At 39.6% G+C, this 17,731-nt stretch overlaps 1 protein-coding gene across 1 annotated transcript in view; it reads right to left on the bottom strand.

Annotated features, from left to right (window-relative positions):
- The window catches only part of ANK3 (ankyrin 3), a 213,764-nt gene that overhangs the window by 96,447 nt on the left and 99,586 nt on the right, over positions 1 to 17,731 (bottom strand). The window contains exons 11-18 of the mRNA XM_072869693.1: positions 16,162 to 16,260; positions 13,299 to 13,397; positions 11,912 to 12,010; positions 9,520 to 9,717; positions 8,899 to 8,997; positions 8,055 to 8,153; positions 4,166 to 4,363; positions 1,687 to 1,785 (exon numbers count right to left, since the gene is read on the bottom strand). Coding sequence (XP_072725794.1) covers positions 1,687 to 1,785; positions 4,166 to 4,363; positions 8,055 to 8,153; positions 8,899 to 8,997; positions 9,520 to 9,717; positions 11,912 to 12,010; positions 13,299 to 13,397; positions 16,162 to 16,260 — 990 coding nt within the window. The remainder of the gene's footprint in view (positions 1 to 1,686; positions 1,786 to 4,165; positions 4,364 to 8,054; positions 8,154 to 8,898; positions 8,998 to 9,519; positions 9,718 to 11,911; positions 12,011 to 13,298; positions 13,398 to 16,161; positions 16,261 to 17,731) is intronic.

Here is a 17,731-nt window from a genome sequence, read left to right as displayed (position 1 = left end):
TCAGTTTCATGTCAGAATAACGTCATTGAAATCAGCAGCCAGTACAGTTGGAATTACACAGTAGAAAAATCACATAACAATGACTTTTCCCTCTGCCACAGATTATAATCAGCTGAGCTGCAGCCAGAGTTGATGATGGATTCAGCCCTTTCTGAGACGTCAGTGTGACAATAGAATAATATTGCTGGACAGTCTGACACACCTGGACATTTCTGGGATGCAAGCAGAGCACCTAACTTGTGGCACACACCTAGCAGCAAGTTGTGAAAGCTGCTACTCTGCACAAAGGGTGTAGGTCAGACTGTGAGACTTGGTTCATTTAGCTGATTTGATCAGCTACAGTCCAAGTATTTGATCATAACTGATTTCTTATTCAGCTGAAGAAATGACTCTGAGATCTAGACCAGGCATGAAGAATGTAAGTGTAATCAACACTGAGATCATTGTCATTAAATTCTGAGCACCATATACACTGTTAGTGAGCATAAAACCATTTGTACGCAGGCTCTTGGAATTTGCTCGTGACATCGGTCTTAAAACCAATACTTGTGAAGTGGGAGGTGTCATTGCTTGGGGTCTCAAAAGCATCCCCAAGCACCTTGGAAAGTCAGGTCTCTTATTTAGGAGTCCAAATATTTACTTTAGGCAAAACTACTTTTAGGCAAGTAAATTTGAAATGGACCACCACTGCGTATATGTCTTTCATATTAGAAAACTGTGATAACAAATTTCAAATTTGTCCTCACGAGTTAAATGTTTCATCTCTAATATTATTTTTGAAGATAGAGTAGAGCGGTATTTACTGACAACCTAACAGGTTAATGTTTACCATCAGGAGAACAATGGTCTAGTCTGAATTTGGGACACCAGAAAAAGTCAGTTCCCTAGAATGTACCCATATGATGAAATATCTCACCTCACTATGCTTTGCAAAACAAAGCAGCTTAGAAATTCAGAGGCATCCAGTCATGAAGGCTGAGTCAAGCTGTAGGAGTAGGGGTAGTAGGGTAGGGGTAATCTTTACAAATGAACAATGGCTTTACTTGCAGAATCACGTCTATGGATGGCTATTTTAGTGTCAGCTCAGGGAAAGGAGTCTACTTCATTTCATAAAGTCTCAAGCCATGGGAAAAAGTATTAACCACTTAATAACCAGGAATGCCTACATTGCATTCATATTGTTTCTCTTGCTGTAAATACAGATGTTTTAAGTAACAGTTCTCCTGTGTTTTATTTCTACTGTCAGCTGAATGGAAAGTATGTGCAACGTGTAAAAAATACCAAAAGCAGATGAGAGTATACATATGGTGAAAGATTATATGATTCTCTGTAGAGAGAGCGCAAGCTTTTCTGAAAGTTTCCTTACATAAAAAACAGATCAATCCCACTTACCTTCCTTACATAAAAAACAGATCAATCCCACTTACCTTCATAGTAGGATACAATCTAAATCTATGTTGATCTAAATGTTTGGCAAGAAATAAGCTTACTGCTCAAAGACTGACCATAACACTAAACATTCAAGTTTACATATCTTTAGTTTTCAGAATATATTCTATAATAATTTCTTACAAGGAATATTTCTCTGCTGTTATTTCAGTTTCACCCCAAATTGATTACTAGGCCAGTCTACAGGCTCATGCCTCTCTGCAAGGAAATAATACATGTTTACAGTGGTGGTTGTACCTTCGTCTGTGCATCAACAGCAGCTCCTTGGTTAACAAGAACCTCTGCTACATTGACTCTATCCTCTTGAGCAGCCAGGTGGAGTGGCGTCAGTCCACTCTGTAAATTAGAAGCAACAAGTAACAATCTTCAGAGGAGGCACATGAATACTAAAATGCAAATTCAGGTATCAATAAGACCCAAAACATCGTACTGAATTTAAAGGAATTATACATTCCATTTTCACTGTGTAATGTGCTTCCTAATCACATTTGTTTATTTGCAAGGAGGTACAATTTGAAAGCCGGGAAGATAATGTTTCTTTTCACAAGGAACATTTCTTCATGCAGTGTTCAATGTAGGATAGCAAATGATAGTACTTTAAGAAAAAGTCACATAGTATTTTTTTACCTCCTGACTAATTCACTTCCTTAGAATGAGTAAGATTTTAAAAGAAATATTGAATTTTTGTTTACACTTCTACAAGTTTTCTAGAAGTAACATTCACTCAGATTTATCCTTACCTTTTACTCCTCTACTTGATCATTTTCAAACACAAACAGAAAAGATAAAACTACATTTCTCTGAGATCAGGCCCATTTCTCTCTGCCCAGTGAGTATACAGACTTGGCTAGATGACGTGTACTGACAGTCTTACCTTTTGGATAGCTCATTACTTTTCTTATCTGAAACTTGAGATCTAAAATCCTTAAAACCTCAGAAAGCTATGCAACTTTCTGTCACATAAATGACCTCAGGTAAAAGGGGCAGAAGAGAGAATTTGCTGAGGGGATGTTGTTAGGAACGAGAAAGAATATCCTTTACTTGCAAATTACAGGTCTTTTTCTCTCCTCCTGTTCCTACTGCCTTTAGCACCGGTGACTGAAGAGCGGGTGGCAGCAGCTGGCACATCAGGCAGAAACACTTGCTAAGTTTCCTACCCTTGAACCCAAACTCATGTCCACAGTGGACTCGCTACCAAAGGCAGTAACTGCTGAGAGCGTCCCACTGTACTGCACTCAAACATGCGATCCTGATGACAACGCAGCTTAGGTGGGTCACATTACACAAATATATAACAGTAACTAACTGTAAATTACCTAATGGAGCCTGGATATTATGGGCCAAACCTTATAAAAAGATTTAATAAGTGCTCAGTGCCCACACTGCGGCTCTGAGTATTCAGCTCCCTACCATTCTGTGGATCCTGAAGAAAACAAATGCTCTTTTTAGTCCCATTGCAAAACTCAAAAGTTAGTGTGCTTTAAATATCTGGCTTCAAATATAGGTGCTGAGCTCAGAGGAAACGTGCATTCCTAAGTGAGTACAGGGGAACTATTTTCAAAAGGTGGTGTTATCAGCATAATGAGAAACTAGAGATTACAACTGAACAGTAACAGATTGAAGGATCTTGCAGGTAATTAACCTCTGGTGGGACTGAATCAAAATACCAAGCAGCTGCAAACATGCTCTCTGTATTAGCCTTAGCAGCAAAACCACGATAGCCAATGTGATACAGAACGTGTACATGGCAAATCGCCCTGTGGGGATACAAAGTACATCCTGCTCTGCATAAGCCCACACACTTGATTGAGACTGGGGGGGGGGGGGGGGGGGGGGGGGGGAGAGATTCCGGAAGGAGGGCCCAAAAATAACCAAACTGTAAAGTTAGAAACAGGAAAACACAGCAGCCCTGTGCAGCATCACCCACAGCCTCAGAGAACACAGAGTCTTTCTACCTGCTGAGATTAAGAAATACTTTCCATGAAAAATTTGCCTCTTGCCTTTCTACTTTAGCCACATAAATCCATACTGAAACTGCACTTTACAATATTTCTGATGTCTAGTGGGGCATTTAAAGAATTAAGGCTGCACATTTGCTAGAAACATTACTATAGAGCAGACTTAATAGCCTATAAATTCATACATATAGAAACTAAAATCTACCAACTTCCCTTTCCTGCCCCCAGGAGAAATTACACCGAAAGTCACTGTGCTCTGAGGAACATCCCCTGGGGAGGAAGAATCACTTATATTAAAGAACAAAATCTTAGACAACCTTGCTGTTATTATCCCATTAAAAAAAAAATCAGCTTCCCTTAACAAGTTAGTTGTTACCATTGCTTAATGGGGAGGCATATATCTAGAGGCTCATAAATGATGCGCCAACCCCACTAACTGCTGGGGGGAGAAAGGCATTTTCTCTCTGGGCATGTTTTGGTAGACTAGCGTAACGTGGAAGGAAGGGAGACGGATTAATAAATTCCCCTGCAGCATGTGCTATATCATCAAAACTTGGGTACTACAAAATACAGTTAATTCAATGTGACATGGCATGCTGCATGCTGCTCTCTTTGTTAGAAGAAATGATGTGTACTCAAACAGCTGCAGCGGTTTTCAAAACCTGCAGAATCACAGCGGACAAAATTTACTTCCAGGCCTCTACCCTTCTCATCACCACATTTGTTTATTGCCTTAGCACCAAACGGGGAACACTTACCTTGTTGCTGAGATTTACATTAGCATTTCTAGTAAGAAGCAATGACACCATGTCCACGTGGCCGTCCTGAGAGGCAAGATGTACAGGGGCAATACCCTGTCTGGTTACAGCATTGGCATCAGCACCATATTCCAGCAGTGTAGTTGCTATGTCCATCTGGTTTTTCTTGGCAGCTATGTGCAGTGGCGTATAGCCGTTCTGTCAACAGAAAGCACTTCATTGCAAGCTACTCACTAAACAATGTGATAAATCGCTTTCCTGTACCTACCCGACTCTATGAAAGTCAGTCATTAGTTCTAACAATTCTGTCAAACATAGTCAAATACAATATTAACTAGTTGTACAAATGAGCGTATCAGAGCTTTAAGCAATCCGTTTTTGAAAGTACCACTACAAATAGGAGGATTCTGAAAGAAACGTTCAAATTTGGAAAAAAAAAATATCTGTTCAGAAGAGTACAACCTATAGCAATAGGAATTTGAGTTTCATTTCACAGACTTTTGCTACTTTTCCTTAAATGTACATAAAGTCTTTAACAAACAGAAGAGCAGGATGTGTGTTCATAACTCAGAACAGCTGTTATTGTTTGGGTTTTTTTTTTTCTTCCCCATTTCCCAGTGTGAATGAAAGCATTATGTACACGAAATATGGCCTTTCTTGCAGCATTTACCCTAACCTTACTAACAGGCTCTTTTCGTTCAGATCAAGGGAAAATTAAAGCATATAACTTTAGAGTCTTGCATTCTTTATTTTTTATTCCTTCCAATATGTGTACCTAGTGAGCCCACTACTACAAATAAAAATGCAGTATCTATTGCATGATAAAATTTTATAATTCTAAAAAAGGATGGATTTGGCAGAAAATAGATAAATAGATATAAAGAATAACTGATTAGCATGCAAATACTAAAACTGACTAAGGTATGACAAGCTTTTGGTACAGTTTGCGATGCCTGTTTAATCAAGAACTTTGTGTCTTGCAGAAATGTAAATTTTAAAGCAAATAGCAAACGTGCACATGTATGCATGTGACTAAGGAAGAAGGTCAGGGGCAAGAGACCCTAGCTGCATAAACCATTGCATATGGAATCAAAAGTAGCATGTGCATCTCAGATTACACAGCCCAATAAAATCTATCTAAAGGCACAAAGCATTCACCTGGCTTGGCTCCTCCCTGCACCCTGTGGGGCAGCAGGGCTGGATTATACGGGAAGGCAGGTCACAACAGATGCAGGGCGATGCAGGTAGGAGCAAAGAATAAATACACTGGGGCACAGAAATGGTTACAAGAGAGCTTTAATAGTAATCTGGAAGTGAGAGACATGCACAGCACTAACTCCACGTGGAAAAGGTTCTGTAACCTTCAAAATTCGATCCAGATTCATTTCAGACCTTAGATACTAAGATATGTCAAAACGACACCCAGGAAACACAGTGCCACAATTAACAAGAGAAGTATACGGCCACTGAATTTTCACTTTGAAGATAAAATGCTTCAGGAAAAACAAACACAATCCTCCCCCTTAGACTTCCTGCACGATACTGACATGCAAAACAGCCATCACCGCATGAGCACCTACTAAATCCTAAATACTACGTGCTAAATCCTGCATATATGCTAAACTGTGCATTTTAAATGGAACTCATGTATATTTTGTATAATAATAAATGCAGTTTTCAAGCCTTTTCCTTGGAAAAGGGCATACATTGCTTTCAGTGGAACGGAAAGCAGCAGGTTGCCAACAGAAGGCAAAATGAGAGCTGAAAAATAAAAGCTGAAATTCAGCTCAGTCTCAGTCTGCATCTTCTCCTCATGATAAGAGCTGTCCTGTGCCACTATGCATAGATGCAGAAGGGAACAGAGAAGTTTGGAAGGAAGAGTATTAGGTTATTCTGGCTGCCAGGGAAAAGAGGTAAAAAGGGAAGAAGGTTAAAGATGAAGGGACAGAGAAAAACTGAGGCTTTGGAGGCTGGGGAGGAGAGGAAGAGAAGCATTGTAAAGTGGATGCCAAATTAAAGTTAGGCACAAGCCTAATTTTGGCCTATAAAAAAGAAGAATGGTTAATCAGAATAACTGTTTGTATCACAGAACTGTACTCTGACATGGCCACTTCCCATACCCTTTCACTGATCACTCTTCAAGGCAAATGCTGCTGGGCCAGGCTAATGAGCCAGTCCTAAGATCAGTGTTAAAGACAGGAGTGTCACAGAAATAGCAACTGCTGATGAAACTGTGGAGCCAGTGATGAGATATAACATAACACGTTTATTTATTAGACCACATTTACAAAAGAAGTGGGGAATCATCTGCTGTTACCAACATCATCTTTCAGATGACTGCACAGTGGGTGCCTAAAGCAACAAACATGGTACTGTTAATTTTATTTAGTATCGACGCTCTACTCAGTGTTGCTGTGGCTCACTTGCTGCAGAATACTAACAAATGCTTTCTTTTAGGAAGACTTACAGCTGGCACTTGAAGGCCTGAAGTGGCAGCTGCAAAGCTGTTCTGTTACAGATGGGGAAGCTAAGGTGACCTGACACATGAGTTTGTGTAATATTATACCATAGTCTATAGTGCTTCCACCCTGGTTTGGACTTCCCAAGCCCTTGGCAGTGGCTGCTGCAATCCCTGTCCCTACAGGATGCACAGCTTCCACTGGCAGTTTCTTTCGGTGAAAACTGGGTCAGTGTCTTCTCATCCCCTTCAGAAGGCCCTTTCTTCCCCATAGTGGCATTGAAGAGTGCTGTGTTGCAGTAGTAAAAGATCGGAGATCACTCCGGTTCACCTCCTGGGGCACTGCTCTGGCAGATTGTCACTATCGACATCATTGATTTTAGACTGTGCTGTTGCTGCTGGCTATCCATGTTTATTTAACTTTCCTCTCTTTTGCACTATAAGCTCTGGGACCTACCATGTATGACAGACTCCATCCTCTTCTTCAGCCATGCAGAAGGCCTCTAGTGTTATGGCTGCATTCAGCCATGTGTGAGGGGAAGGCAATCAAGGAGAGCTAGCGGTCTGTCTGTGATACTGGCTTTTCCACTAGCTCTCCCTTTTCCACAGTGGTTTTTTGCAGTGATTTGAGGAACGTAACTGGGTTGTTTCAGATGGGGTATTTACACTGCACTTACCCCACTTGAACCTACATATGCTTCCACCCTGTTTTACTTATTGTTGCTGTCCAACTATCAATTATTGATCCATACTTAAAACTGGGTTCCACAAAAGATATAGACACTCTAAGCTTCTCTATATTATTTCTTCTACTCAGAACTAGAATACATTTAAATATTTACTCTTTCACATCCCCTGAAATCTTACACTATGTGTTGTCTTGCCTACATTAAATTGCAATCACAGCAGGGCTGTGGCTAGTTGTTTTATTTTCTCACCAGTCCATTTACACTGTGGTAGAAGTATTGTGAAGTACCTTAATAATTATGTACATTGTACTGAGCAACATCTCACACCTCAGAAGTCATCCTGTGGCACCATACAGGAGAACTACCCCTGTTTAGCAAGGCATTAACTCCAAGATTGCCCTGCACAGATGTTAAGATGCAATGATATAAAGTTGGCTGGCTTGGAGAAGGTACTAAGGAGACCAGACAAGTGAAAGCAAGGCTCAGTATTTGCCGAGACTGAACTTTATTGAAACTAGAGATTTAATTTGTTTCTACATCTATATTTGCTTTTTTACTGCTATTTTATTCACCTGCAGAATTATTCTAACAGCTTTATGTGGTTGTGAGACATTAATAAACAAGGTCACTGAGCCCCCTGTAATTGCAAGCATATACAGTCTAGAAAGAACAGAGGCAGACAGGGAATAAAGTAACACAAAAAGCCTAGCTATTGTTCCCCCAGAGTGGCCAGTACTTGTACCTTGGCAGATGCGTGCGGTGAAGCTCCCTGGTCCAACAGTAGGAGTGCCACTTTTTGATTATCGTAGTGTGCAGCTACATGCAGTGGTGTTAAACCGCTCTAAAAACACATGCAGAACAAACAAGTGCTGTTACAGACCCTCTCCAGGGAAAACTTAAGATTTTGGAAAATTGGAGTAGATAAGGTGAAAAAAACCCATTTGTTATTCATTCATGTATCCAGAGTCTTTGATAACTTTAGGACCAAAAAATAAAACAGAGATTTGAAAATCCTTACTGAGCTGTGAAAGCCCTTTTCACTTTTCCCAGGGAAGATGAACAGAGAAGCACATATCTGTGCTGCCCCCAGGACAGAGCAGGTAAGGAATTTTGATGCTGAGGTCACACCCTCAGCAATGTTTATCTTTTACTGCAGTGGATAAGTAAACCGTCCCTTGGATCTGCAAAAATCCAAGCTGGGCTGGTTTAAAAAGCTTGAGGTCCTACTGGGCTTTTCCCCCTGTCATGAGACCTGGGGGAGCAGAGCCAGCTGCCTGAATGCTCTGATAAGGACTGTAAATAGTCTGGGCAGGAAGGTAGGGGAATGGTTTGTCTCCATTCCCCTGCGTGGGTACAGAGAGGACATAATTTTGTTGTCAGTTAATGACAAACAAAAGTCACTTTTGCCAAGATTTTGCTGACTCTTGGCAGCCCCAACAGGGACCAGAATATTACATGAAACCTGTTCCAGTTAAACCCAGGCTGTGGATACTAGTGTGATGGTAAGTAGGTAGAAGGATATTATTAGAATGTTATGCACATTTAGATATTTGCTGTGCAAGTGGCAGTGGCTTCTTCTGTCCTACCTTTCCAGCAGCATCAGGAGATGCATTCTTCTGAAGCAGGAGATTGGCTACCTCAATTTTCCCATATTTTGCAGCCACATGTAGAGGAGTAAATCCTTTCTGTAAGAGAAAGCAGTTATATAGCAGCCTTGTGCACTCTTTTTCAGGGTAAGGTTTGTCTCTGATCTACAAGGATACTGCTGTTTCCATCCATCCCCTTACATAGTCCTGAGTACAGGCAGCAAGTCTGCAGCTTCCGAACTGCCCTGGCAGGTCTGGAGGCCCTCCCTTGCAAGGCAAAGCCCTATCTACATTAAAATAACTGTAAAAAGGGAAGAATCAGTTCCTTTCTTCACACCACCAAAGGCCCAAGGACAAGGCTGGGTAACAGCTTATCAACTCCTGTCAAGAATTTCTGCCCTGCATTCCTTTCATTCCAAGAAAAGGCATGTCTGTTCACTGGGATATGTTATACATCAGGCTCCGAGGCAAAAGCATGAAGCTTTGTATCCTTTTAACAAAATGTAGTTCATTCTTACATTATTTGTATGTGTCTATGACTCTTGCAGCATTTAATTCACAAGTAGCACTTGCTACAGGTATATTTTACTATTGAGGCTATCACTTTTGCAACTCCCTTACCTTGGTAATGATAGATAAAGATGCACCATGATCCAAAAGAACAGAAGCTACATCTTCATGTCCTTCTCGGGCAGAAAGATGCAGGGGCGTATAGCCAGACGTTGTAGCTGCATTTGGAGATGCTCCTTGCTGTAGCAGCTGCTGTACTATATCTGCTTTTCCCAGCCGAGCAGAAATGTGCAGCGGCGTTTGGTCATCCTAAACATAAAGGAAACGACACAGTTCTACATAAGAAAACTAAGGCTCATATTTTGACAGAAAATATTTGCTCAGATTCTATTGTTTTTCAAAATTGCAGACGAGCATTAATTCTACTGTCATCTTACCTAGTGAATATTGCACACTGGCTTTCTCTTTGTCATATAAAAAAGGTATATTGTGCTCATATTTAAAAGGTATACTCTGCTTTATTGATGCATCACAAAATATTCCAGACAGGTGCATAATCCATAACAGTAAATAAACTGATCACTTTTCTTAATCTGGATTTGCCTCACTTTGCTTTGCCACTAAGATGCATTAAGTTTCCTGTTGAATTTGAGACCTTTCTTAAAACGCAGTGAATGCATAGCTCTATTCCTCACATCTTGATCTCTTTTATGATTCTCAGCAACATTTAACAACTCAGTCAGTTGTTTGGGATGACCTGAGCTGCTCAGCATATTATTACCTAGTAACTTGCATTAAGTGTCATATTTTACACTTTTTACTGGTGAAGATTTGTTTGGTATTTTGCAGATAACTTTACGTGGATGTAATTGAAGATAAAGCATGGTGCTGAAATTCACTGTTGTTTTCTCGCTGCTTATTAAGAACACAATAATCCTAATAGTTCTAAATATAGGGGTTGCCCTGTCATGAGACTCATTATGTATTTTCCTTCAGTGAAAATATTGTGGTTGTTTGTGACCTTGTTCTGAGTGTCTAATAGATAATTTCTTCCTTATTCATTATTTGGTTTTGTATTTTTGTCCTCCCCATTCTCAGTTGTACGATCTTTGGATTAAGTACACTATCGCAACAGTACAGCCAACAAAGCCTGTGACTTTCTTTTTTCCTGTTCCTCATAAATCTATTCAAACATCTTTCTCTCCCCATTTTTCCCTGCTGAATTTCCTACCTTTTGAGCACTGCTACCCCACGTCCTGCAGCAGAGCAGTTCTGGGGTGCTCTCTGCTAGGGAGAGTTCTGCCCATGCCCATCCTACAACAGTGATTTTACACCTTTGGGATTTAGGATGAGAGAGTGTCAGGATGTGAATGCTGCTCCTCTGCAGGGAAATTCTCCTCTGACTGGTGGAAAGCCTTTATGGTTCTTAAATGTTTCAAGTTTATGCCTGTTTCCCACAACTTTCTGATGGCTCATGTTAGCACTGGTATATAATCTATTACTTGCATTTAGTTGTTCTTTATGATAACAAATTGATCACAGGCAATGGCAGTTTGCATAAATTAATTGTGTGAAATTATTTAGAAAATATTTGCATGACTGCTTCTGAGCACTAGCTGTTCACTTTCAAGGCTGTCTTTGGAGATTTACAGACCACATGATTCACTTCTGTTGTCAGACTGCTTGCAGATATGAAATGTATCTGCTATAAATATTTAGTCAGAGTTTCTTATAAGTAGATATTCTTACTAGAAAGTTTATTTGTGAGCCAACTCACAGATGATAATTTCACAGTGAAAAATAGATTTATTTGAAATTGTATTAATTTAATCACTATTTGAATTAAAAAAAAAAGTTTTCCTGGTTTTACCTATTAAGACTGCTATTTATTGCACCCTTTTATCTCCTTCCCCATCTGTTTCCTGGAACTCTTTTATTTCCATAATTTTGTATGTTTCTTCAGCGGCTCTTGACCGTTTCTTTTTCCTTCCCCCTTATCTTCCTCAATTGCAATTGTTTCTATAGGGTCTGTTCCTTCTTTCCAGCCCTATGCTACCTCCCCTTACTGTGCCCCCTTACTTTAGGAGGTGTTCAGAAGTACAACTACTTTTGAATGCATACAGGCTGATGCTTTAGGGACATGACAGGAGACACCAGCAGCATAGGGTTTACAGTTTTGCAGAAATAAAAGCAGATTTGAGGCATTCCTCCCTCTCCTCGCTTCCCACCCCAAAACAAAACTCTTCAAGCACATAATAGTTATATTAAAAGTTGACAAAAAAAACGGGCATAGTTTCATTGACATCTCCTGCCTTCTCTCTTACATACAGATCACTCATGACTACAGTAAGAGAGTACATAACAAAATATCAGTTGTCATTACACCAAGGCCCTTGGCTTCATTTCCTTTTCTCTTCCTAAAGACACATGCAAGATGAACGTGATTCCTTGCTTTGTTAAATATAGATAATCTAGGGTTATTACACCCGGACCACCACCTTACCTTAGCTTTAGCCTCCACCTGAGCTCCATTTTGTACCAGGTATCGAACGACCTCTGTTTGGCCAGCTCTGGCAGCCATGTGCAGCGCCGTTTCTCCTCTCTAACACGCAGCAGCAAAAACAAAATATCATTAAAAACACACTGCGGGAAAAACAAACCCCAACATGTTTCATAAATACAAAAATACTGGTAACCCAGTTCAGAATAATCTCCACTGGAATATTTTGTAATAGTTGTCTGTGAGCAAGATGGGAGATTAAGTCAATATTTGACCTCTTAGCTATATGCTACAAAGCAGTTTATTTCAGGGTCAGTTTCCCAACACAATAGTGCCTTTGTCACTAGTCTTTTGCTGAAAAGAGACAGTGCAATTTTTGTATTTACTAGCATTTTACTAACAGCGTTAAAAATGACATCCATTTAAATAGAGCCTAATTTAGTCAAACAAAAAATTTATTTCAGATTTTGTATATTCAGATACACATATATTTGGCTTTCCTCCTGCTATGCCCTATGCCCCTACTATCATTTGTTATCTGACAAGCACTGAGATGAGAAGAGGAAAAAAAAAAAATAATTACCGAGTACGTTAATCGAAGGGTTCATGGACTTAATGAAAGACAAATCCAAGGAAACCAGAATAAATTCAGGAGGGAAACTGCTTTCTACATTTTTGGGAATCAGTATGCCTTTAAGTACAAACACCTGCTAATTTACAAATGGTGTTGCATTTTTATATAACCTAATAGAATTAGCAAATTAAGACTTTAATAAAAGATTGTCTTCTAACTGCACCTGTGTATGGAAGGTCAAAGGAAGGTTTTGAGGCCAAACTGTTAAGAAGAATCAACAAGCTTCTACTTTCTTCGCATTTTCCAACTTTCAAATATCCATCTAACAATTACTTCAGTTTTTATACATGCCCTGGGAGCCTTGGGGCACACAATGCACATCCAGTAGAAAAGCGCACTTGTATGGCTGTATGGATAGAGGCAATATGTCCCAACAATCTGCTGCAATCTGTTGATAACAGCAGAAATTTCCTTAAATGGTAGGCCCCTGGGGTCCTGGGAAAACAGTGCTCAACAGTCAAGTACACATCTCAAAAATTACATACGAGAAGCTACAGTATGTTCTCATTCTTTACTTCAGAAAATAAAGAGAATAGAGTCTGCTTAAGGTCAGCCTCTTTTGAGGGTTCCTCAACCTGTCAAGCATCTCCCAAGTAGGAGTCAGCAGGCTGCACTTTCCCGTGACTCCAGTAGGAGCCATGACTGCTATAGAGGTGAATGGCAAACACCAGAATTAGGCGCTTCACAACAGTGCTGCTCCCAGATATTATAATGTGTGCACAGTTCTGCCATGCTGAAAGGAAACCTGTTACTCACCACATTGGTAGCATTGGGTGATGCTCCATGATGCATTAGCTGCGATACAATATTTACGTGTCCCATGAAGGCAGCAACATGGATTGGAGTCAGGCCCGACTGAAAACCAAACCAAAATCAAACCTAAATACCTACTTCCACACTCCTTTACAAGAATGCCATGGGGAAAAAATAAGTTATTCTAAAGTAAGTAAACCCAAGTGCTTGCTCTTCTGAGAGGATCTTATCTTCTCAAAAACCTATATGCATGCTTAAACTAAAGGGCACGCAGAATTAGAAACACCTATGAGTATGATTCATGAGCAAACATAAAAACATTCTAGGAATTCAGTAGTTCTTCATCAACTAAAATCAACTACAGCTAAGCAAGATTTCATCCTTAAGTTTTTTGGTAAGTATCAATTTGGAACAGGAAAAAAAAAGGGTAGAAGCATTCCTGGTACAAAGATAAGACTTTCTGGAACATTCAGCTCATGCAAAAAAGGTGCGGTGTCCATTGTCCCCACCAAATCCAGTTGCTTTTGGATGAACAAAAAGGTCTATTTAACTTAGTGGTGAGCTCCATCCCCACCGTTTCTCCAGGAAAAAGGGAATTCAAAACTGTGGCATCCAGCCAGAGAGGCACAGACACAAATGACACGGGCTAAAGAGAATTCCTCCTTCCCTCAGGACCTTGTGGCACCATCACAAATCTGCACCACTGCCCTTATACAAGATATAAAAGACCAACTGGAGAGAAAGAGAGGGAGGGAGAAGGGGAGGGAAAAAAGGGAGCAGTCACTTAGCAGGGCATGACCTCAAGGATTTTGCTTTAGAAATCCAATCAATAGTTAATATTTCTCCAAGTAGAATTACCCTAAAGCCTCTTCACAGCTGCTTCTGCACAGCTGTAGCAACAGTCAGCCAGAGGCTGCAGAAGGGAGTTTTGCTACTAGGAGAAGGAGAAAGCTCAGTGGATCTCTGGAAATCCCCTGATTTAGGCAGCTTCCCCATAGATGTACACAAGTCCTGGAAGGGTAGAGGTGAGGAAAACACACTTTTGTTCCTTTCTCATGAAGAACAGCAAACATGAGCAGGAAAGCAGAATAACTGGTTGAGTATGTTATTTCTTTTTCCTGTTTCACATAATTTAGTAAATGCTTTTAAAATGATAGACTGCAGGAAATACAATGTACATGTGTCATATTTGACCATAAACACTAACTCATACTGCAGACATTCAAGCCTGCAGCTGAAAAAAATGGTGCAGTATCTACAGATGGAAGTATGGAATCTACCTGGAAAACAGAATTTACCATAGAAAAAGGTAATAAGCATTACCTTTAACAAACAGTTTATATGCAACAATGACTATTTGTGAAATTTGGTACTGTTTCCTCTTGTTGCATTTGCATTGCTTAGTCACGTCTTGCAACCAACACTTGTTTGGTCTCAGATTTCTTTGGGGAGGAATATTTTTAAGCTTTCTGGCCAATTTGTTTTGATGGCCAAATACAATCTTTCTTTCTGACTAGAGAAATAGCAGCTTATGTATGGGTGCTGAGTACCAACTCCTAATTCTGCTAATTCTAAAGGTTGTTACCATATAGACCACCAGTGAGAGAGGCAGGCAGGCAAGAGCCCTGCAGTAAAGTACCGTGATGAATCTCAACAAATGCAGTCAAATGTGGTTTGAGATCATGTGAGATCATGGTGAGGCAGCAGCAGGAAATAAAGGAAGAGCTCTTGCTTTTGGAAAGTTTTTGCTTGAGACAGCAATTCAGAGGGTACAGATCAGACTGTTAACCTGGTTCACTCACATGAGATGGTGTAGTTAAGTGTTGCTGTTGCTTTCATTCTTAGTTCTTTGTATTTAAAAGAGATGAAATTGAATAGATAGTTTTTCTACTTCCACATTGACTGATTAATATAGAGAACAGGCATCGCATCTCTTCTGTTAAGGTTCTCTTTGTGCCTCTCACTCATTTGCTAACATGACTTCAAATTAGACTCTGAAAACTGCATCTACAAGCCCTATGGTTTTTAAAAGCTAGTCTGGAGGTATGTGAGCTGTAGCAAGGGCAGGCTCCACTCTCTCTCAAGAAAGCCAGGAAGGGAGCCATATGGTTTGCTACTGAATAATTAGAACAAAAACCCATATATCAAATGAAACTCCATTTTGGGGAGATGAACTGCTCCTAGTTGTACCTTGTTTAATCAATGGAATTGTTTATCATTATCTAACCGAGCTTCTTCCACAGTGGTCACACACTCATATATGTGACCTTTGTTCCTAACTTCATAGAATGTAGAATGTACACATAGACAAACCAAATTTTCCATAGGTACTTAATTAATCTCTAAACCGTGCGAATAACTGGGTGTAGACTATCTCAGGCTGACTGAAGTAATAGCATATTGATTTCTGTCTAGCTGATTTGTGATGACCTGTGATGGTGGGTGAATATAACTTCTGTGTGGAAAACCAAAACAAGGTCTGTTAATTAAACCACCATTCAAAACAGGACTTGAGTGAAGCACAGTCTTCACCTTGATCTCCTTAACAGGGTGAATTTCATCTTCAGTGCATTAAATTACAGGCAAAAATTGGCAGAAATGAGAGATCTTTTTTCAAAATTTTAATCTGTTATGTTTCACTTGTTATCCCCAGTGTATTCCCAAAGTATATCAATTGTTCAGGTGTTGTGATCCATTAGGGCAACTGACTTTATTATTCAGTTTTATTATTTGGTAATACCTAGTTGAAAATAATTGTTGACTTGACTGGTACATGCTCTTTCAGAAATATTCAAATATTAATCAATATCATTACAATGAATTTTATAGGAAAAACAAAGACAAATGTGAATGGACCACTTCTTACCTCAGTCACAGCTTGAATTGATGCACCATGCTTCAGAAGAAGTTCCATTACTTTTATTCTGTTCTTCTTGCAGGCAATGTGAAGAGGTGTGAAACCATTCTGTAAATGAGAAAGAACATACTTTTTGATACTGCATATGTCATTAAAAAGTAGAATTGAGTATGGAATTCACATAAGACATTCATCTGTTTTAACAAAACACCTCCCAGATCTGTTTTGGCTTCACTAAAGTGTTCATGTAAAAGAGAGAAAAAACTACTGAAAAGAGAAAGGCATATTTCATATAGCCAGTTTTAATTATGATATATATTGCCCACTCTAATAAATAAGTTATTTTAAAAAATTATCAGTTCATCTAAAACTATCGAAAACTTCATTTTTGCTTAAGCATATTCACTGTTAACTGGGTGGTGGTTTTTGTTGGAGTTGGGGTGGGGGGGGGGTTGTTTCTCTTTTTACTTTTCAGAACTGCTGGTAAAAAAAGCACTTTACCTTTATAAGCTCTGGCATTTGGATCTTCTAAACTAGTCTTACTACTTTTTTTTTTTTTTCCATTCATTACCTGCCAGTTTACTGTAATTACAATTATTTTGCCCCTTCCTTTAAAAAAAATTCTGCATGCAGAAGAGTGAACATTTAAAACTATCATCTTATTTAATGTGAGATGATACAACAGAAAACAAGGAACAGGAAAATAAGTTGTCCAGAGCATCCACGACTGGTACAATAACATTAGTGCACTGAATGCTAATGCTGCTCTGTATAGTCATGAAAAAAGCATTTGCAGAACAATTCTCAAAACAGCTGACAGAACTGGTCCCTCAGATCTGGTCAAAATTAGGTTTTTACCTGCTATAGTAAAGAATATAATATGCTTTCGTAATGTGAGGTCAGTGCAATTGTCTGTTCCAGTTAAGTGTGAGCAGCTCTCAACTCTCTCCTCAGCAGTGGGCAATGTCCAGGGTAAACTCAGATGTGTTTCAGGGAAGAGTGAGCTCGAGCTCCAGATACTGCACTCAGGCTCCTTCTACTTAATCATCCTGAGTGGGGATCAGGATAGAAATAAAAGGAAACACTAAAAGATTTAGGGGAAAAGGAAATTTGTGGCTAGGTTACCAGACCAATGGCCACTGCCAGCAACTCTGACAAGCTAAACCTGATGATGATTTGATTATTTCAGAAGGCAAAAATAAATATTACAGCCTTACAAGCCTTCCCAGTTGCTGGTTATAGTGAACAAGTTCCCATATATCATAATACCTTGACCAAAGACACCTGAAGACAGGTTGATCTGACACAAAAAACAGAGGGGTTGAGAGAAGGAAATCTATGGAGCCTGTGCTGCTTTCATGGGATTCAATCCCACCTGGCTTGTGAGGGTTTCAGGAGCTCACATAATATTTCAGGAATTGAATGAGTTAGTAGCATCAGGCTGTGAAACCAACAGTCAACCCAATTAATGTCAGAACATAAATTTGTTTGGAACAGTTATTGAAGAACAAATCAAAAATGCATTTTAAAAACAATGGATTGCAAGTATAATTTTGAACAAAATGCATTAACACATTCA

This window comes from Ciconia boyciana, chromosome 8 (genome assembly GCF_034638445.1).
Source record: "Ciconia boyciana chromosome 8, ASM3463844v1, whole genome shotgun sequence".
In the NCBI taxonomy this organism is placed as follows: Eukaryota; Metazoa; Chordata; class Aves; order Ciconiiformes; family Ciconiidae; genus Ciconia; species Ciconia boyciana.
Note: the sequence above shows the minus strand (reverse complement) of the source record. Positions and strands in the feature narration are given on the sequence as shown.